This window comes from Erithacus rubecula (assembly GCF_903797595.1).
Source record: "Erithacus rubecula genome assembly, chromosome: 9".
Classification (NCBI taxonomy): Eukaryota; Metazoa; Chordata; class Aves; order Passeriformes; family Muscicapidae; genus Erithacus; species Erithacus rubecula.
In genome coordinates, this window is record NC_136660.1 from 21,417,983 (window position 1) to 21,437,931 (window position 19,949).

Sequence of the window (19,949 nt, forward strand, 5' to 3'; positions counted from 1 at the left end):
CGGTGCAGTGCCTCTTTCACATGGTGCCCCGGTCACACGGTGCGGTGCCGCTGTCACACCGTGCCGCTGTCACACGGTGCGGTGCCGCGCCGGGCCTCCGGGGGCGCTGCGAGCGCGGGCGCGGCGGTCACGCGCGGGGAGCAGGAAGCGGCGCGGGTGGAGCCGCCCGGTCCCGCTGCCGCCGGTCACGGCTCCCCCCCGCCGCCGGCCATGCGCTGCGTCCTGATCGCCAGCACCGCGGCCGAACTGCTCTTCTACTGGGCCGATGCCGCTTTCCTCCGCCGGCTGCGGTCGTCCCACGGCGGGCAGGTGGGGCGGGACGGGGCGGCGCGGGTGCGGGAAGGGAGCGCGGGGTGCGTGGGCGCTGACCGGGAGAGTGTGGCGCAGGGCCCGGCGCTGGAGGACAGCCTCAACACCCTCTTCGCCCCCCTCATCATTTCCTGCGCCGCGCTGCTGGAGAAGCTCTCCGACACCTACACCTGCTTCGCCACCGAGGGCGGGCGGCACCTCCACGTCCTGCACACGGTAGGACCGGCACCGGGCACCGGGGAGCACGGATCCTTGTCCGGCCCCCGCCTGACCCCGCTGCCGGTTGCAGTTCGGGGACTGCCTGTACATCGCAGTGAACGGCGACGGGACGCAGAGCGAGGATGACCTGCGCCGGACGCTCTTCGTGCTGCGGCGCTTGGTGGAGGCTCACTGTGGGCTCGTCACGCTCGACTCGCACCTCATCCGCAAGGAGTGAGCGGGCACAGCCACCGGCTGGCATGGCGGGTTGCGGGGGTGGCTGCCCTGAGGTGCCTTTGTGCAGCGCGGGGGTGGAAGTGGGTGTCTCCAGCTGGGACCCCCCCCTTTGCAGCAGGACCCCCTGTCTGCTGGGCTGCAGCTGGTTTTTAGTGTATCAGTCCCTCGGGGGCAGCTGGGTTTTGGTGTGCCAGTCCCTCGGGGGCAGCTGGGTTTTGGGAGGTGACAGCCACCTTTGAGTTTACACTGTGTGACGGCTGCAGGTTGCGGCCGGCTGATTCGGAGCAGCGGGAGCGTGTGTGGAGCCTGCTGCGGGGCCTGCTGGAGACCTACACCCACCTGCGGGAGGAGGATCAGAGCTTTGCAGTGGAGGTACCAATGCTCTGGGCTGTCCCTCACTTTTGGGGTGTTCCCGGGGTGGGAGGGTGTGTGGAGTCCCAGGATGTGGGAAAAGGCATAGGCTGGGGACTTCAGGGCAGCTCCCTGGAGCACTGGGAGATCAGACCTGCCCTAGGACTGCAAGCTGGGTCTGAGGGAGCCCAGCAGCCTATCCTCCTCCTGCCCGCCAGGCCGTGGAGCGGCTGATGCATCCTCAGCTGTGTGAGCAGTGCATCGAGTTCCTGGAGCGACAAGTGGTACAGTACATCAACACCAGCCCTGAGCGTGGCGGGGATGAAGTGGGCCATGCCTTCCTCCTGGTACACACCAAGCTGCTGGCCTTCTACTCCAGGTGTGTCCAGCCCCACCACCCTCTCCAGGGCAACCATTTGTTCTTCCAACTGACCTTTTCTTCCCTGTCCTGCAGCCGCAACACCAGCTCCATCCGTCCTGCCGACCTGCTTGTCCTCATCCTCCTGGTTCAGGACCTGTACCCCAGTCAGAGCGCTGAGGAGGAGCTTGGCCCACAGGTGCTTCAGAGAAGGATTGGGTGTGCAGCAAGTCAGGCTGCTCCCACGGGGTGATACCTGGACAGCTGGGGCTTAGGGTTTTTTCCCTCTTTTTGAAAGCCCACAGCAGAGAATGTTCTCCCTCAGGGACCCAAGAGAAGCGAGAGCATCCCTGTGAGTGGCTCTGGCTCCCATGGAGCTGCAGAGAAGGACTCAGATGACCAAGTGAGTCCTTGAGATCAGGAGCTGCAGGGTGGGATGCTGGAACGCTGCCTGCATTGCTTCTATCGCTGACCCATTCATTTTTGCTGGCAGGACACAGATGACCTCTCTGCACCTGAGGTCTACTACACACCTGAGCCCTCTCCAGGCCGGCACAGTACAGGTGGGTGCCCAGCTGGGCAGCAGCCGTGCCCCACACCTCCAGCCCTGCAGAGGCCCCAGGGCTCTGAGGAAGGCTGGGAGGGTGCCCTGCTGTGTTCTCTGCAGGCAGTGAGAGCTGGTCAGAGGGTGCTGAGATGCTGAGCATCGGGGAGGTGGATGCTGCAGATGTCCAGGTGAGCACAGAGTTCTGCAACACCTCCCAGCTCCACATCTCACCAGCCTGTCCTGGTGCTCTTTGCGATTCCAGTCCTCGTCACCTGTCTCTTGCAAGCTGTGGGTACCCTGCGTCCCTCATGTTGTGCATAATTGTGACAGCTCTGATCTCCTTCTCTGAGGCATTGCTTACAATGAGCTGTCAGCAGAGAGGGGGCAGGGCTGCCTCAGAACAGTCCAGTGTCTCCCTCTGCTGCTGTTGGGCTTTCTGGGCTGCTTCCCTCACAAGCTGCAAGCAAACACAGGCCTTGGTTTAAGGCATTTGCAGACGTTGTCTTTGCAACAGTCTTCTCTGAAGCTCCTTTGGGGTCCCTGGGCACTTTTCCTCACTGCTAATCTTTTGCTACATGGCTGCTCCAGCTCCTTGGGTTCTGTCATGCCTAGTTGCAGCTTTCAAGGCAATGCTGCATCCCTACAGAGCATCTTTGGTGCGAGCTGTCTCATCCTCCCAAGGGACTGAGCATCTTCCCTGTCATCCCAGATGGCAGAGGACTTGCTGCAGACCTTGGGGCCTCTGGTTCCTGAAGCTTCAAACCCCAGAAGGATCTTTCTGGATGCCAGCCTGCGGGAAGGTTACTGCCCCTTGCTGCCGCACACCATGCACTGCCTCCCGCTCTGGCCAGGCATCTCCCTTGTGCTGCTGACCAAGGTGAGCTGCCTCTGAGCTGAGGGAAGCTGTGTTGGATAGAGTCCTGCCTGACCCACCTCTCCCTTCCCTGGCAGGGCCCCATGACCCAGGTGGCTGTCACCTTGTACCAACTGCTGGATGGTTTCTTGGTGCTGGAGAAGAAGCTGGAAGAGGGACCAGAGGTGGGAGTCGCACGCTCCTACCCATTCCTCGCTGAGCTGCGGCAGCGCATGGACAAGTTTGTGAAGAAGCTGAGTGGGCAAGACATCCAGGTAGGAGTGGGGACATGAGGACCCTGTCCTGTTTTCTGCACAGCCTGACGCTGTCCTGTCTCTTTCTAGTTGCAGAACACCTGGTTGGACTTCAAGAACAAGATATTTTCACGAAGTGAGCCTGGGAGCTCCCTAGAGTGAGTAGAGGGAAGCCAGGGAAGGTCTCTGGAGTCTTTCCCAGCCTGGGGACCAGCAGAGCTGTCCCTGCAGTGCTGGGGGCCCAGTGTCCAAACTCTGCACTGTCCGTGTCCCCTGGCTCAGGCTGCTGCAGTCAGTGGCCAACGTGAAGCGGCAGCTCTGCTCTGTGTACCGCCAGCTCTTCCTGACCTCTGCTGGCCACAGCCTGTCCCAAGGGCTGCGGGACCGCACTCAGAAGCTGATGAGGTGAGTGCATGGGGATGGTCAGCACACACCCAGCACAGCTGGGGTTTGTGGGTCTGGCCTCTCACTGTGCTCTTCTCGGCAGGGAGAAGCTGCTGGACTGGCGGGACTTCCTGCTGGTGAAGAGCCGGCGCAATATCACCATGGTGTCATACCCATCTCTGCAGCGGGGAACCCAGCCTGGCAAGGGGGTGTCCCTAAGGGGGTAGCAGATGTGGGAGTGGGACCCTGTCCCCCAGCACTGGGGTCAAGGGGAGGAATGTAGTGGGCAAAGGTGGTTTCCTGAGGTTCAGGAGCTGTCGTGGAAGGGCACCAAAATTGTTGGACACCCTTAACCCATCCCACGTACCTGGAGGACTTTCCTGGTCTGGTGCACTTCATTTATGTGGACCGCACAGCTGGACAAATGATGGCACCATCACTCAGTGTGACAGAGAAATCCAGCTCAGAGCTGGGCAAGGCTCCCCTGGCCACCTTCATCAAGAAAAAGGTACTACTCATGGGGTAGGTGTGGGATGGGAACTGCAGAAGAGGGTGGAAATTGGAGGGGTTTCTGCTCAGTCTTCAGGTGCCCCTTGTCCCCCAGGTCTGGTCCCTGATCACACTGGCCCGGCGATACCTACAGAAGGGCTATACAACACTGATGCTGCAGGATGGCGACTACTGCTGCTCCTACTTCCTCTGGTTTGAGAATGAGATGGTATGTGGGGCCAGGAAGGGGTCCCCTGAGCCCCTCTTTCCATGGGGCAGGGAGCAGGGCTGTAGGTGTAGCCAGCTCTGACTCCTCAGTGATCCTATCCCAGCTCCTGCCCTCTGCTGTCATTTCTCCTCAGGGCTACAAGCTGGAGGTGATGGAGATACCAGTCCTGTCTGATGATTCTGCTCCCATTGGGATGCTTGCAGGGGACTACTACAGGTGAGCAGTTGTCAGCCCTAAGCTCTAAGGGGGCCCTTTGGCACCAGGGCTCAAAGCTGTGATGGCACACGGGTACCTGTGAGTGATGTCAGGATGCCAGTGTTGTGATGTCACTGGAGTTGTACCAGCCCATCTCATCAGCCTGGTGCCATGGTTTTGCTGTGTCCTTGCAAAGCACTTAATAGAGGGTAGATCATTAGAAAGAGGCTGCCTGTGTGCACTGTACCTGCCAATCCCCTGTCTTCTCCTCCGCAGGAAATTGCTGCGTTATTACAGCAAGAACCACCAGGCAGAGGTGGTGAAGTGCTATGAGCTGCTGACTGTGCACCTGGGCATCATCCCCTCCGAGCTCGTGGTGCAGCAGGCCTACGACTTGGCCCGGCGCCTCTGGGAGCCATCCCGCATCCCTCTGCTCTGACCTGCCTCCAGCCACCCTGGGGCCAGGATTAAAGTGGGTGTGTGGGTGTTCCCAGAGCCTGGGTTGCTTTCTCAGTGTCTGTGTGCCATGCCATGGATTGTGCCTGTAGGCAGTGACAGGCAGCATTCCCATCCTCCAGCCTGGCCAGGGCTGGCACCGTAACTTTTCCTGCTCCCCATGATTTTCACTGTCATCCAGCAGCCTCTGGGGACAGGCAGAGAGTGGGGCTGAGAGGTTGGATTTATAATGTTAGCTTGGCATTGCTGCCAGGCTTTGGCCAGAGATCAAGACAGTGTAGCCAAACCTGAGTGGAGCAATGGTCTAGGGTGCAGTCCATCCTGCACCCCCTTCCCCCCATCCAGGCTTCCATGCACCAGCTAGCCACTGCTCTGAGCTTAGCTGGGAACAGAGAGTAAATCCTGAGGCAGCTTATGTGTTTCCCAGGCACGTCTGGGCTCAGTGCACATCCAGACCTCAAGTACATCTGGGAATGGGGCCAGCCCCAAGGGACTGAGGCAGCCACTGCCCCTTGTTGCTGCCATGCCACTCGCTGGAGCTGGGGATGGCAGTTCAGGGAGCACTGGACCATGGCAGGGCCTTTGCCCCATCCTGCTGGGCCGGAATTCGCCCTGCTGAGCGGTAGTGCTGGATTCAGAGCCAAGCTCATCCCCAACCTGCCCCTTTTCCTGCTGCTTTCAGGGCTGTGCTTGGGGCTTGCCTGCTGAAGAAGGGGGACAAACTCCTTCTGTTCTGCCGTGCTTGGCCCAGCCACGTGCCTCTGGATTATCCCTGAAGCAGAACAGGATCTAGGGGAGGGGAGCTCCCAGGACTGCTCAGCACCTTCTTGGATTACAGGCTGGGGCGTTCCTGGCACCCTGCTGAGCCTGGCAGGATCTGTCCCCTCTCAGCCCTGGGGTTTGTCTCCTGCCGTGCCAGGGTCAGCGCCTCGCTGGGGACGGCACAGCGGGGCAGCGCTGGGCGGGTGCCCCTGGCCGGACCAGCCTCCCGCCCCTCACGGCGTTCCCTGCTCTGCCCCCCCGTTCTTCCCTGTGCCCGGAAGCCCTGGGAAAAGTTCCGCCGAGAAAGCAAAGTCCAGGCTGCGGGCAGCCATGGCCGGGCGCTGCGGGGCGGTGGCAGCCGGGCTCCGGGCGAGGCTGAGCGGGGTCGGCTGTTCGCGCTGGCTGCGGGGCTGGCATCGGCCCCCGGGGCCATCAGCAGCGCGCTGGGCCCATGCCGGGGCTGCAGCCCAGCTGCAGAGGGAATACGACGCGGTGGTGATCGGGGCAGGTAACCGAGCAAGGGAGCGAGAGTCGAGCTGCGGGGACCCACATCTGCCCTGCCCCCAGGGCAAGTAGCACAGGAGCAGCTAGGTGGGGACCGGAGTAGTGCTGGACGCATTGCAAACCCCCAGACTGCTCCTCATGCTTGGGATGACACAGGGGTGTGGCACAAATTGCAGCCCCCAGCATGCAGAGCACTGTTGGAGCATGTGCCTTGAGCACTTCTTTTCCCCTCTGCTGCTCTATTAGAGCCGGGCTGTAGGGCCAAGGGAGGATGCTGCTTGTCACCTGTATCCCTGCGTCTAGAGCCTGTTATTGGGGTGGCTGTGAGCACATCACCAACACTGGGCTCTGCTCATCTCCCTCTCTCCTTGCAGGGCACAACGGGCTGGTGGCAGTGAGTACCTGAGTCTGTGCTGTGGGTGTGGGAGGGCTTTGGTGGCAGTGTCCATGGGGCTGGGGCTCGCACAGCCCTCCCTAGGAGGGGGGCACCATGAGCAGGGCTGTGCTCACGGTGACAGCGCCATCCCGGCTGGAGGGATGGGCAGTGTGCCGTGCTCCCCTCAGGCTGCCTACCTGCAGCGGGCGGGGCTGCGCACAGCTGTGCTGGAGAAGCGCCACGTGCTGGGCGGCGCCGCCGTCACGGAGGAGATTGTGCCAGGTACCCCTGCGTGCCCCGTGTCCCCCTGGCCCTGGCCAGCCCTGCTGGTGGACATCCCCCACCACCCCACATGTTCCAGGGTTCAAGTTCTCCCGGGCATCCTATCTGCTCAGCCTGCTGCGACCACAAATCTATGCTGATCTGGAGCTGCAGGTACTGGCACCCACCCTTTGCTGGGCTGCTGGCAACTCCCAGCATGCAAGCAGGGGCACCCTGCTGCCAGGCTGTCCCTGCAGTGGGGACATCCCTGTCTTGCAGCGGCATGGTCTGAAGGTGCTCCCACGGGACCCCTACTCCTTCACCCCCCTGCTGGAGGACAGGAGCCCTCCTCGCTCCCTTCTGCTGGGACATGACATGGCCCAGACTCAGCAGCAGATTGCTCAGTTCTCCCAGAAGGATGCCCAGGTACCACCAGGGACAGGGACCTTGCACAGCAAAACCCACGAGGGGCTGCCCTGTCCCTGGAGTGGCAGGGATGCTCCTGGGTGGGGTATCCATTGCACCTACCATGGTGCAGTCCTTGTTGTCCACCCTCTGTCCGCACCCAGGCCTACCCTGAGTATGAGGCATTCATGGGACAAATGGTGTTGGCCCTTGACCCACTGCTGGATGCCCCTCCAGTGGATACAGCTGCCCTAGGAAAGGGTTCCCTGCTCCAGCAGCTGAGGAACTTGCGAACCCTGAAGCCCTTGCTGCAGGCAGGTACATCTGAGGTGACAGGGAACTCTGATAGCAAGGGTTGTTTGCCAGCAATTGGGATGGGCGATACAGAGCCTCCTCAGGAGGCCAAACTGGGCTGGCAAGCTCTGGTAGGCTTACTCACCTTGGTCCTGCTGACTGACCTCCAAGCCCAGCTGGGCACCAGTAGCCAGCCCTGGCACAGCAGGTCTCACACCACCTCTCCACCCCCAGGGCTGGCACTGGGGCGGCAGCTGCCCCGCTATTACGAGGTGCTCACTGCTCCCATTTCCAAGGTGCGTGCTGGCAGTGGTGGTATGGAAACACCCACTGTCTCTCCTGCCTGCCAGGGTGCTGCAGCAGCTTCCCACCCCAAGCGTGGCATGCTCTCTTTCTCCTGGGCCAGATTCTGGATCACTGGTTTGAGTCAGAACCCCTGAAGGCAACTCTGGCTACTGATGCAGTGATTGGAGCCATGGCCAGCCCACACACCCCCGGCAGTGGGTGAGGGTCCCTTTCCCCAGGGCTCATGCCTGCACTGCCCCCCCTTGCCACTGGCTCTCCAAGCCTTGTGCTTGGCTCTGCTGCACACCAGTACCCCATGCCCTGCCCCCTGCCTCTCCCTCCCACTGCCTGCTCACTTGCCAGGGTGCCTCAGGGGTTGGTGTTGGGCAAGGGGCTGCCCCCAGCCCTGCCATAAGGCTCTCCTGAGTGGCCCCCACCTGTCCCTTCACTGTTTGGACACCTCTGTGCCCGAGCTGGGCTGAGTCCTGGCTGATGCATGCTCCCTGTGACTGAGCTGACGTCCCACGAGGTGGCATGGTCCTGGGGGGGGGGGGGGGGGGGGGGGGAGACTGTGGAGGCTGTGGCACCATCCTCACTAACCATGCAGTGGACAGACCCATGCCCTCAGCCAGCCCCTAATCTGAGGTTGTGCTACTGCAGGTACGTGCTGTTGCACCATGTCATGGGTGAGCTGGAGGGACGGCGGGGAGCCTGGGGCTATGTGGCAGGTGGGATGGGAGCCCTGTCCCAAGCCATCGCCCAGGCAGCGACTGCCAGGGGAGCCCACATCTTTACTGAGAAGGTATGGGGTGTCTGGGAGAGGGGAGCTGCTTGGCCATCCCCACAGGCAGCAGGGGTGCTCTTGGTAAAGTCTTGTCCCCTGCATGTGCCCAGGCAGTGTGCCATGTGCTGCTGGGCAGGGACGGGGAGGCACAGGGTGTCGCGCTGCAGGATGGGACAGAGGTGAGGAGCAAACTGGTGCTGTCCAATGCGTCCCCCCAAATCACCTTTCTGGAACTCATTCCTGAGGTATGGAGTGCATGGTGCTGGTGGGGGCTTGGCGTGTTGGAATCACTCCATTCCCACTGCCCCTCATAGCCTGCTTCTGCACTGCTGTATCCCACCCCAGGAGCAGCTGCCAAAGGATTTTGTCCAGCGGATCCAGCAGGTTGACACATGCTCCCCTGTCACCAAGATCAACGGTAGGTACCAGCAAGGACACTTCTGCTGCCATCCCTGTGGAGGAACACTGGTGCCAGGCTCAGCAAGAGGCTGCACCCCGCTTCCTCCATCTCCCCACCCCATGCCTAGTGGCGGTGGATCGGCTGCCCAGCTTCCTGGCTGCCCCCAATGCCCGCGATGGCCAGCCCCTGCCCCACCACCAGTGCTCCATACATCTCAACTGCGAGGGCACCCAGCTCCTGCATCAGGCATTCACTGAGGCTGCCCAAGGGCACCCCTCCAGCAGGTAGGAGCCTGTACTGGCACACCTTGGTGCTCTGGGGAAGGGACAGCACTGTTGTGGCAGTGGATGCTGGGGAAAGAAGTGTGGAGTAGCTGGGTCCCCCTGTGCCTGCCCAGTGGTGTGCTGCTCCCGCAGGCCCATGATCGAGCTCTGCATTCCCTCAGCGCTGGACCCAGGGCTGGCCCCACCAGGCTGCCATGTCGTGTCCCTCTTCACACAATACACCCCGTCTGTGCTGGCAGGCGGTCGGCCCTGGGACGAGCAGGCCAGAAATGCATATGCAGACACAGGTATGTAATGCAGACACTGATCCTGGTAACACCTGGAGCTGCACAGGAGTTTGCCATCATGTCCCCCCAGGCTGCCCACTAGTAGTCCCTTCATCTTTCTGTAGTGTTTGACTGCATTGAAGACTATGCCCCAGGGTTCAAGGCATCCGTCATTGGCAGGGACATTCTGACGCCACCAGACCTGGAGAGGATCTTCGGGCTGCCCGGTGGAGTGGGTACCATGCATGTCAGCTCTGAGCATCACTCTGGTGCCAGTGCTAGTGGGCACACAGGCCTGGGCCAGGCTCAGCCAGCTCACACAGAGCTCTGTTGGCAGAACATCTTCCATGGAGGGATGTCTCTGGACCAGCTGTACTTTGCCCGGCCAACACCATCCTACTCTGGCTACCGGTCCCCAGTTCCAGGCCTGTACCTGTGTGGAAGTGGAGCCCACCCCGGTGAGCAGAGCTGGGAGCCAGAACCCTCCTGGAGGCCTGCAGAAGGAGGAAAGGGGCACATGGAAGAGGTGCAGCACCATTGCCTATTTCTCCTTTCTTGCAGGAGGAGGAGTGATGGGAGCAGCAGGACGCAATGCTGCCCAGGTGGCTATCAAGGATTTCAGGCACCTCTGATGAGATTGATGAACCTGACTTCACCAACACAGGGTTGCAGCAGCAGCATGCCCTACTGCTACCATGCAGAGCCCTGCCCATCCCCAAATTGCTTCCTCAGCACCTCAGGGCAGCAGCATCTCCCAAGAGCTGGGTGCAGGCTGGCAGGGTCCCTCGTACTCATAGCTGCTACCATCACCTTGAACAGATGGCTGCTCCCAGCCTGCCACAACCCAGCCTTGCCCCAATGGCTGCTGGACCCTGCATGGCCATGGCAAGCCACACTCAGCCCCTTCCTGTGCCCATGGAAATAAACTCTGGCCCAGGCTCTGTTATGAGCACTCTCAGTGTGTTTTTTGAGCAATTCATGCAGCTCCTACTGTGCCATCCACACCTGCTGGTGATGCAGCTTCGGGGGAGCTGCCAGAGAGCACAGGCACATTGCAGAGTAGTGAACAGGGACAAACAGCCTCTCACCTTCTCCTCTGCTCCTTGATGCAGGCACAGGGGCATGCAGGGCTGTTTGTATGGAGTCCCCCAGCTCCGGGCAAGTCCAGACCATCCTAACTACTTAGAACAAGCAGGGAGCTGCCTGGAAACTGTTTTGGTACCTGAAGTCCCCAGCTGTCCTCAATCCCCCGGCTCTTGTGGCTGTGTGTACAGCAGACACGTGCCCAGCAGCTCAAAAACCACAGGAGCCAGGGCTGGCAGCTGCCCCTCGTGCCTCACACATGCTCCTATTCCCGACGGAAGCTGCTGCACGTGTTCTGGCCCCGTCCCTCCGTCCCCAGGGCAGATGTTCCGTGCTGGCCGCTCCTCAGCCGCAGCAGCCCGGGGCGTGCGCCTCAGCCGGGCCGCTGCCGGGAGCGACTGGCTGCAGATTACAGAGCTCACATCCTCTCCCTGCCCTCTTCCTCTGCCAGACAATGCTCCCGATTCAGCCGCCCGCCTCGCCTCCTGCCGGGCCCTAAATACGGTGCTGTCAGGGCGAGCTGCTGCACCTGAGCTGGCTGAATCAATATTGACCGGCCAGGAATAGTCCCGCAGCCCTCTGAGAATAGCCCCGCACGCCCACAGCTTCCCGCGCACGGGCTGCCCTGCTGCCGGCCGCTATTTTTGGCTGCTGCCGCCGCTGGCTGCCCGGGGTTACAGGTGCTGGCACCCAGTGAGCCCCGAGGGAGACGAGGGGCTCACTGGCTGACACCTCGGGGCAAAGGGGGACACCTCCAGCCCTCCACGATTACAGGATCTGCAGGACACAGTACTGCTGCGAGAGGAGGCTGGCAGGTCCCAGATGTGAGAGCCCACCAGCCCCCTCACCGGTCTCTTCTTGCTGTCCCCAGGAGCAGAGGCAGAGCTGGGAGCGGGACACAGCACTCGCCTGCCCTGCACCCCTGCCAGCATCTGTCGGGGGAGGAGCTCGGGGGAGGCTCCTGGCCTCACACTTAAGCAATTGATCTCCAAAACGTCGAGACGAATGAGTCACGGGCTCCACTGCTGGCCCCAGCCCTGCCCTTCCCCAGGATTTTCCGTGGCCTCCGTTCTGGGGCTGACCAGGGACTCACATGGCAGCAGAGGCTTCAGGACATGATCCCGACCGAGGCAGAGGGCTGGGATGAGAGTGCCCTGCCAGAGGGACCCAGAGCCGTGCATCCCTGCGCACCCAGAGGTGCTGGAGGTCCTTGCGAGACGTGGCGATGAGCTCACGGGCTATTCCCGGCCGTGTTGATCCTGGCTCCTCCCGGCGAGATCCGGCTGCTTTGACTCCAAACAAACAGTCCGGTGGCCACCGGCACATTCCTGGCCGGTCCCTGGGCACGGCCGGGGCACTGGGCTTCCTGTTTATCCCCATCCCACGGCGGGGCACGGCGGGCGTGTGGGCAGCAGGGTGCCCCGGGGACTGGCGGCACCCCAAGCCAGAGGTTGCTCCCGGGGCAAGTCGGGGCGGGGTGGGGCATCACCAGTCTCCACGTCCCACGGAGCAGGGCTAAGCCTGAGGACCCTCACAGTCAGCCTGGTTTATGGATGGCACAGGTGATGCCCTAAGCCCTGGCAGAACTGTGCTTCGGGCTCACGGTGCCATCCCATAGCCTGCTGTGGTCCCTGTGCCCCTCGAGTCCTGGCCCCACTGCAGCATCTCCAAACATCCTATGCCTGTGTGCCCGCTCGAGCCACTGCGTGAGTGGAAGGTGCAAGGAGTGTCCCTAGCACAGCAGCCCATCATCTCCAGAGAGTCCATGCTGTGCCTGGCTGCGGCACAGCCCAGTGAGGGGAGCATCCCTGACCGAGGGAATTTGGACTCGGGGGACGTCCAGCCTCACGGCAGGTAGGGACTATCCGGGATAGCTCTGGTCCCCGCGGCTGGGGGAAGGACAGGGTTTGGGTCAGGAGCAGGTTTGCCCCAGTGTGAGGTGAGACAGAGTAGGGCCGGGGGTGGGCAGGGAGCAGGGCTGGGCTCCAGACCAGAGGCGGGGAGGCGGGGGGCCCCCTCGGGTCGGCCCTCCCCGCCGCACCATAAAAGCGGCGGCAGGCGGTGCCCGGCGGGAGGCAGGAGCTGCGGGATCCACTGCCGCGAGCGCCACCGCTGCGTCCCCTGGCCACCACCGCTGCGTCCCCTGGCCACCACCGCGTCCCTCGCCGCCGCCCGCCCCGCACCGCTGCCGGTCCGGCACCGCCATCCCTTGCCTCGGTGAGTGCCGGGGCTGCCCACGGGAGGGGAGGTTTGGGCACCTGGAGGGGGGTCAGCAATCCCACCAATGCTCTGAATGAGGATGCAGGGAAAGAGGTGAGGTGACCGGGACCGGGCTGTGTGCAAGATGAAAATGAACCCTGCTGTTCAGTAGAGAATCCAGGTGGAGGATAAAAGGGAGCTCTGTGGGGCCCTCACCCGTGTCCCAAAGCATGGGGCAGACAGGAAACAACAAGAGCACTGGGCGGTGTTCGTGGGGCTGCCTATGGCTGTCGGTGCCTGGGAGGGCTGTGTGAGAGCTGGGTGACCTGGTAAATGGTGTAGGGCTGGGATGTCCTGTGAGTTTGGCCAGGACCAGCCCATGTATCCCCCACAGCCCAGGGACAGGGATGTCACCACCGTGCAAAAGGGCATGATATCCTTCCACTATGGCCAGCTCCTGGGACACAAGGGGGCTGCAGCTGCACCCCCACTCTGCCATGGTCCCCAAGGACTCATTGTTGGGCTGTCCCCAGGCATCCCACCCGCAGAACCATGATGGTGATGCCACCTGGTGCAAGTCACATCCTGCCGGTGCTGTTGCTGTGCTGGGTGGCCCGCAGCAGGCAGGAGCCGGCCCCGGTGCAGCTGCGGCTGGGGGGACCACGGGGGCCAGCTGGAGAGGGCCGGCTGGAGGTGCTGTACCAGGGGCGCTGGGGCACCGTGTGCGATGACGGCTTCGACTTCCACGTGGCCACCGTCGCCTGCCGACAGCTGGGTTACACCGCAGCCATCACCTGGACCCACAGTGCCACCTACGGCCAAGGGGAAGGTAGGGGCAGCTGGGGAGTGGGGGGCAGGGGATCCCGACAAGGGTAGTGTGCTTCCCTCTGGCTGTGGGAGCCTCCTCACAGGGCTGTGGGTGCAGACAGCTTGCGGGATGCACTGGATGGGGTCTGTGATGCTGTATCTCCAGGCCCCATCTGGCTGGACAACGTGCGGTGTGGGGGCAGCGAAGGCTCCCTGGCAGAGTGTGTCCACAATGGCTGGGGCGTCAGTGACTGCCACCATGGCGAGGATGCTGGTGTGGTGTGCTCAGGACAGCGCCTGCCTGGCAACTCCCCCCAGACTGCCAGTTCTGGTCACTTGGGAGAGGTGAGTGAGAGCCTATGGCATTTGCTGTGCCCAGCAGGGTACACCAGGGTGACTGGAGCAGGTCCCACTGACCCTTCCCCTGGCTCCTTTTCGGAACACCCTGCTCTCAGTGCTGGAGCCCCTCATCCACCCCATGCCCACTGTGGCAGGTGTCAGGACTAACCCTGGAGGAGGTGCGGCTGAAGCCCATCCTGGCACGGGCCAAGCTGAGCATGCCAGTGATGGAGGGTGCTGTGGAGGTGAAGCACAATGGGCGCTGGAGGCAGGTGTGTGATGCCAACTGGACCAGGAACAACAGCCGTGTGGTCTGCGGGATGCTGGGCTTCCCCCGGGAGAAGCACATCAACACCAGCTTCTACCGGTAGGGATGAGGGGGACACGGACTGCACCTGCGCTTGTGGGGCAGGTGCACATGGGGACAAGAGACTGCAGGAGTGGTCAGATAAGGGTTGACCACATGGGTGGGTGTGTGAAGTGCTGGTATGGTCTGGCCATGCCTGGATCCCCTTCTTTGGCCTTTGACAAGGGTCAGAGTTGGGTTCAGCAGCATCCAGAGGTCTTTGGGGATGGTCATCATCATTGCTGGCAAAGTGTGGGAGATGGGAGAGGAAAGACAAATGTCCCTTGGTCCCTCCTACCCTGTCTCAGCCTGCAGCTATAAATACAGGCCATAATGAGCCCCTACCGGTGCCAGGAGTCACACAGTCCCGCTGGGACTCATGGTACAGACGGGCTTGACACAGTAATTGCCAGTGGGGAGAGAACATGATGTACTGTGGGGTCTCCATCTCCTGCTGGGGAGGGCAGAAATGATGGGGCAGGGGGTTCAGAGTTGGGCGTTGTCAGCATGTTCACTCACCTCCTGGCTCTAAACACCCACAGAAAGCTCTGGAACAGGAAGCTGAAGGATCCCAACTCCAGGTAGGACTCAGCACTGGGCATGGTGAGCAGGGCACCTTGGATGGGCACCCAGCATGAGCATTGGGTGGGAGGGAGTCTCTGGCACCTGAGCTGACCCTGCTCTTCTCCCTCGGCAGCCTGAAGACCCTCAGCCAGAAGAACAGCTTCTGGGTACACAAGGTGCGGTGCCAGGGCTCTGAGCCCCACCTGGCCCGCTGCCCTATGCAGGTGGCCCCACCAGCCCCCCACCAGCACGCCTGCCCCCACGGCATGCACGCCATCGTCAGCTGTCTACCTGGCCCTGCCTTCCAAAAGGCCACGGGCAAGGGCAAGAACAAGACTGCCCCAGGAAAGGTGAGCCTTTGCAGGGTTCCACACCCTCTCCCACCGACAGAGAGTCCCAGAGCTGAGCAGCTAACTCAGCCACGCCATTTGCACATGAGGAGGGGGCCGGCTGTGCCCTGGGTTGCTGACTGGCTGCTCCCCATCCCCAGGTGCTCCCGGTGCGGCTGCGGGCAGGCACCCACGCTGGCGAGGGCCGGGTGGAGGTGCTGCGCCACGGGCAGTGGGGCACCGTGTGTGACAAGCAGTGGGACCTGGCTGCAGCCAGTGTGGTGTGCCGGCAGCTGGGCTACGGGACAGCGAAGCAGGCCCTGGTAGGAGCCCGGATGGGACAAGGTGAGGCAGGTGTTACAGCATGGACTTGGGAAGCCTCTGGACTTGGAGGGGTATGATGGGGAAATCAACTGGTTTTAATGTGTACTGCTGGAGAATCCTGGGATGTTAACGCAGCTCCAACCTGCACTGGCATGAGGCTACCCCATCTGCTCCTGCCATGGGCTGCTCCATTCCCATAGAGAATTCCCAGACCAGAGGAGGGAGGACGAGGGTCCTGCTCCAGGATGGTCATGGAGCAGGGAGCACTGACCCTTCCTGTGTTTTAGGTCTGGGGCCCATCCATATGAGCAATGTGCGGTGCACTGGCCATGAGCGCTCTCTGGGTGAGTGTCGCTTCCAGGATGCTGAGCAGAATGGGTGTCAGCACGAGGCTGATGCTGCCGTCCGCTGCCACATGCCCTTCATGGACTTCAAGAGCCAGGTGAGCCCTGCCTCTTTCCCAGTTGAACCCCAGCCCCATTGCAGAGTGCCTGCTCCCCAAGCTCTGTGCCCAGTGCGGATGCTCAGAGCAGCCCTGGGGTGATCCAGGGGATGGGGGGGACACAGAGCAGCACCCTGATGGGGTTCTGCAGGATGATCTGGTGGCAATATTGGTCTTGTAGGGAGGAAAGGAGGAAGGGGAAGATGAAGGAGATGTTCAGCTGGCTGTGTGGGGCTGCTTGTCCCATTGCAGTGTAGGGTGGGAGAGCTGGGGTTCTGCACCACATTGCAGCTCACACCCTCTCTGCCAACAGGTGCGGCTGGCCGGGGGCCGCAACCCTGAGGAAGGCGTGGTGGAGGTGCTGGTGCCAGTGCAGGGGAAGCTGCAGTGGGGTGCAGTGTGTGGTGCACAGTGGGGCCTGAACGAGGCCATGGTGGTCTGCAGGCAGCTCGGGCTGGGCTTTGCCAGCCATGCCCTCCAGGTGAGTGGATACCAGCCTGGGGCCAGAATTGCAGGGGTCCTGCAGGATGGATAGCGTGGACATGGTTTGGCCTGGGGCACTGGGATGGGATGGTGGGAGGACAAATCCTGGTGGCAATGTTAGGGCAGAGGAGGAGACAGGGGAGGCAGGTGGGTGCTGGCAAGGGCTGCAAGGACTGCTGCAAGCACTGTGCTCCTCCTCTGTTCAGGAGACGTGGTACTGGGCAGGCAGCCCCGATGCCAGCCGCGTTGTGATGAGCGGGGTGCGCTGTGCCGGCACCGAGCTGGCTCTGCAGCAGTGCCAGCGCCATGGCCCTGTCCACTGCCCCAGCGGCGGGGGACGCTTCTCAGCGGGGGTCACCTGCACTGCCCGTGAGTAGTAGGAGCCCATGGGGTGCTACTGGGAGGGGGGACCCCCTTCTCCTCTAGGAGAGTAGGGGATGCTAGGCAGAGTGGGGATCACCTTCTCAATCGTTGGTGATCCCTTCCATGCCAGATGCCCCAGACCTGGTGATGAATGCCCAGCTGGTGCAGGAGACAGCCTACCTGGAGGACCGGCCCCTGGGGTTGCTGTATTGTGCCCATGAGGAGCGCTGCCTGTCCCGCTCTGCTGACAGCATGCAATGGCCCTATGGCCACCGCCGCCTCCTTCGCTTCTCCTCCCAAATCCACAATCTGGGACGAGCCGATTTCCGACCGAGGATGGGACGACATGCCTGGACTTGGCACCAGTGCCACCGGTGAGTGGCCCGTAGGCAGGGGCTGGCAGGGAGCTGACCCTCCTTGGGCCAGGCAGGGCATGGTGGCACCCGTCCCCAGGAGGCTGTCCCACCCGGGGTAATTAACAGCCTCTGAGCCAGCACTGTCATTACAGCTTTATTTGGCTTCAGAGTTGTAATTTGCTGAGTCCCTGGGTGCTGCCCTGCCGGAAGTTCTGTCAGGGTAGCCTGAGCCAGCTACGTGCTCCCTGGCCAGGCACTGGTCTGTGCAAAGCCTCTGTCCCCACAGACACTTCCACAGCATCGAGGTCTTTACCCACTACGATCTGCTGACACTCAATGGCTCCAAGGTGGCTGAGGGGCACAAGGCCAGCTTTTGCCTGGAAGACACCAACTGCCCTGAAGGTAGGTGCTAGCTGCAGAGCTGACAGTGGCCTCCCATTCTGCCCCCCAAAGGGGCTCTGTCTGTGCCTCCCTCACTTCCCCTCCTCGCTGCAGGTCTTCAGCGACGCTTCGCCTGTGCCAACTTTGGTGAGCAGGGGGTGAGTGTGGGGTGCTGGGACACCTACCGCCATGACATCGACTGCCAGTGGATTGACATCACCGATGTGCCACCAGGCAGCTACACCTTCCAGGTAAGGCCATGGAGGGGTGGGGGACACCAAGCTTCCGGATCTCAGGGCTGGGTGCTCCCCTCCATAGGCACCACAGCATCCCTCACCTTGCACATCAGAGTGCACCCTGATGCACACTGATGTGCATGCCACAGGGCATAGCAGAGGTGCTCCTAGCCCTGCTCCTTGCCCTCCCCAGGTGGTCGTGAATCCCAAGCATGAGGTGGCTGAGTCAGACTTCTCCAACAACGTGATGAGGTGCCAGTGCAAGTACGATGGGCAACGTGTCTGGATGCACGGCTGCCACACAAGTAAGGAAGGACAGGAGCATAGGGGCTATAGCAGGCATGGTGAGGGAAGTGATGAGGCTGCACAGGTTCTTGTGCCCTCACACACCCACCCACCCCCACAACTCACTCCCCCCAGGTGATGCCTACGGTGCTGACGTGGTGAACGATCTGGAGAGACGGGAGCGCCTGGCCAACAACCTCGTGTGAACCCCTGGCACTGGCCTGGTCCCAGCAGCGCCACGGGAGAGTCCGACTCCCGCGCCCCAGCCCCTGTGCCCTGGCAGCACTGGACTGAGCTCAGGGACTTGCAGACTTTTGTATTTATTGATGCTGCTGCAGAGGATGGAGATGAGCGCCAGGGCCGGTGGGGAGTGCCTGGGGATGCCCAGTCCTGTGCTGCCAGCAGGACTTGAAAGAGTGGCCCAAGTACCGCAGCAGTCCTCACCTTCACAGCCCCAGGGCGCCCCAGGACAACTACCTCAGCCTGCCCAGCCCCCATGCTCCAGCAGACTCAGGACAGTTCCCAGCCACCCATGCATCAGTCCTGTCTTCAATAAAGGTTCTGTGTGCTGGGAGCAGGGTGCTGTGCTGTGGGAGAGAGGGTACACCCTTATCAATGCCACCATCACCTCCTCCTTCCCCTGCACTGTCTCCCATTAGGATCATGAAGCCAGTCCCCAGCTGGTAACAACTTGGTCTTGGCAACGAGTCCAAAGCCAGGCAGTGTTCCCCCTGTGCCACCCAGGGCCACCAACCTGCTGGCTGTCTGCATGTGGCTGGCATCACACAGCTCTGGCTTGCCATCAGTAGTCCCCATGGGCCCTGCAGGGCACCCTGGCCCTGAACTGGCTAACCCTGTGCATGCAAAAAGACCCAGCCAGCTCTGTGGCAATATGGGCTGGCAGCCAGCCCGGCAGCCACTGTCTGCAGCTGACGTGCTGGGCTTTCCCAGGCTGTTCTGGCAGCTTCCCAGACATGGGAGCTGTGGTAGGGCCACTCTGTCCCTCAAAGCCTTTGCTTCTGGGCACAGTGTGGGGACACAGGGTACACTGTGCCTTTACTCTCTGTTTCTTACCTCCCATGGTTTCTATCTTCTTTCTTACAACAGGAAATAAAAGGGAATGTCACCAACACAGTCTGTACTGTCTGTTCCCCAGATCGCCAGCCATGGGGCAGTGCCAACCCTCTCCCTGCACATCTCTGTCCATTCCTGCCTCGCTGGCAGGCACCAGCCCAGGGTGGGGGGCTGTCAGCACCCACCTTGGCCCAGGACAAGTCAGGCTGCACCCACACGTGATGGTCCCTGCACGTGGAGTCGCTGCTGGGAACGGCGGTTATGCACTGGAGGAGCCCAGGCCAGGGACCATGGCAAGGCACGTGCTGGTGGAGGCTCACTCAGCCAGGGCCGGGCTTTGAGGGATGCCGGATGGCGGGGAAGATGTTTTCCACATGAGAGCAGCTTTGCGCCCTGGAATTTCCACCGGCCGAGCCATGAGCATCCGGGAACGGCAGCCAAGATGGCTCCCAGCTGGCAGTGCTGCCGGATGGCGCAGGGGCAGGCAGCCACCAGCACGGGGTCATGACCAGCTCCACTGCTGCCAAGCTGGGGGACAGCCAGGGGACACAGGGCAGCCACATGAGCTCTTCAGCGACCAAAAGCATGCAAACTGCTGGCAGTGGTGATAGAAAAGCATCATCGCCATCCTCACCTCCTGTGAAAGGCCCTAAAACCTCAGAGTCTGCAGAGCTACAGGGTGGGAGTGCTGGGACACATAGGGCTGTTTTTCAGGTGCTGAGACATGATGCAAAGCAGAGCCAAAGGCAGGTCCCAGGTGCCAGCCTCCACCCGGGGGCAGGGCAGGAAGCCCCCAGCCTGCCACGACCGGCAGCGTGGCCACATCACAGCCCCGTGTGGGGCCAGGAACACGGCCC

At 62.0% G+C, this 19,949-nt stretch overlaps 3 protein-coding genes across 8 annotated transcripts; all 3 read left to right on the top strand.

Annotated features, from left to right (window-relative positions):
• Positions 1–128: 128 nt before the first annotated feature.
• Positions 129–5,570, top strand: HPS1 (HPS1 biogenesis of lysosomal organelles complex 3 subunit 1). Of its 5 annotated transcripts, none has more exons than XM_079311857.1 (18): positions 129–525; positions 599–741; positions 1,008–1,116; positions 1,314–1,474; positions 1,550–1,652; positions 1,752–1,856; positions 1,947–2,016; positions 2,121–2,188; positions 2,710–2,877; positions 2,952–3,128; positions 3,198–3,265; positions 3,390–3,512; positions 3,595–3,659; positions 3,854–3,999; positions 4,096–4,209; positions 4,343–4,425; positions 4,681–4,880; positions 5,288–5,570. In XM_079311857.1, the coding sequence occupies exons 1-17, from the start codon at positions 211–213 to the stop codon at positions 4,841–4,843; spliced, it is 2,181 nt and encodes a 726-aa protein (XP_079167983.1). In that variant the 5' UTR covers positions 129–210; the 3' UTR covers positions 4,844–4,880; positions 5,288–5,570. The 5 variants fall into 5 exon arrangements, with proteins under 5 accessions (XP_079167983.1, XP_079167985.1, XP_079167982.1 ...); XM_079311859.1 differs by lacking the exon at positions 5,288–5,570 and having other exon boundaries at positions 129–309; positions 388–525; positions 4,681–4,899; XM_079311856.1 differs by lacking the exon at positions 5,288–5,570 and having other exon boundaries at positions 4,681–4,899.
• Positions 5,571–5,612: 42 nt separating this feature from the next.
• On the top strand, positions 5,613–10,688 carry PYROXD2 (pyridine nucleotide-disulphide oxidoreductase domain 2). The gene is made up of 16 exons (XM_079311862.1): positions 5,613–6,130; positions 6,501–6,520; positions 6,691–6,784; positions 6,864–6,937; positions 7,043–7,189; positions 7,333–7,486; positions 7,697–7,758; positions 7,869–7,966; positions 8,408–8,549; positions 8,642–8,776; positions 8,877–8,949; positions 9,059–9,215; positions 9,348–9,502; positions 9,607–9,713; positions 9,819–9,939; positions 10,043–10,688. The coding sequence occupies exons 1-16, from the start codon at positions 5,953–5,955 to the stop codon at positions 10,111–10,113; spliced, it is 1,788 nt and encodes a 595-aa protein (XP_079167988.1). The 5' UTR covers positions 5,613–5,952; the 3' UTR covers positions 10,114–10,688.
• A 1,683-nt stretch (positions 10,689–12,371) lies between these two features.
• LOXL4 (lysyl oxidase like 4) lies at positions 12,372–19,170 on the top strand. 2 transcript variants are annotated; one of them, XM_079311973.1, is made up of 15 exons: positions 12,372–12,401; positions 13,297–13,592; positions 13,737–13,915; positions 14,065–14,276; positions 14,798–14,836; positions 14,953–15,169; positions 15,310–15,493; positions 15,760–15,914; positions 16,228–16,395; positions 16,604–16,766; positions 16,891–17,134; positions 17,403–17,518; positions 17,612–17,748; positions 17,927–18,038; positions 18,154–18,372. In XM_079311973.1, the coding sequence occupies exons 2-15, from the start codon at positions 13,316–13,318 to the stop codon at positions 18,222–18,224; spliced, it is 2,274 nt and encodes a 757-aa protein (XP_079168099.1). In that variant the 5' UTR covers positions 12,372–12,401; positions 13,297–13,315; the 3' UTR covers positions 18,225–18,372. The 2 variants fall into 2 exon arrangements, with proteins under 2 accessions (XP_079168099.1, XP_079168098.1); XM_079311972.1 differs by lacking the exon at positions 12,372–12,401 and adding an exon at positions 12,641–12,781 and having other exon boundaries at positions 18,154–19,170.
• The last annotated feature ends 779 nt before the right edge of the window (positions 19,171–19,949 follow it).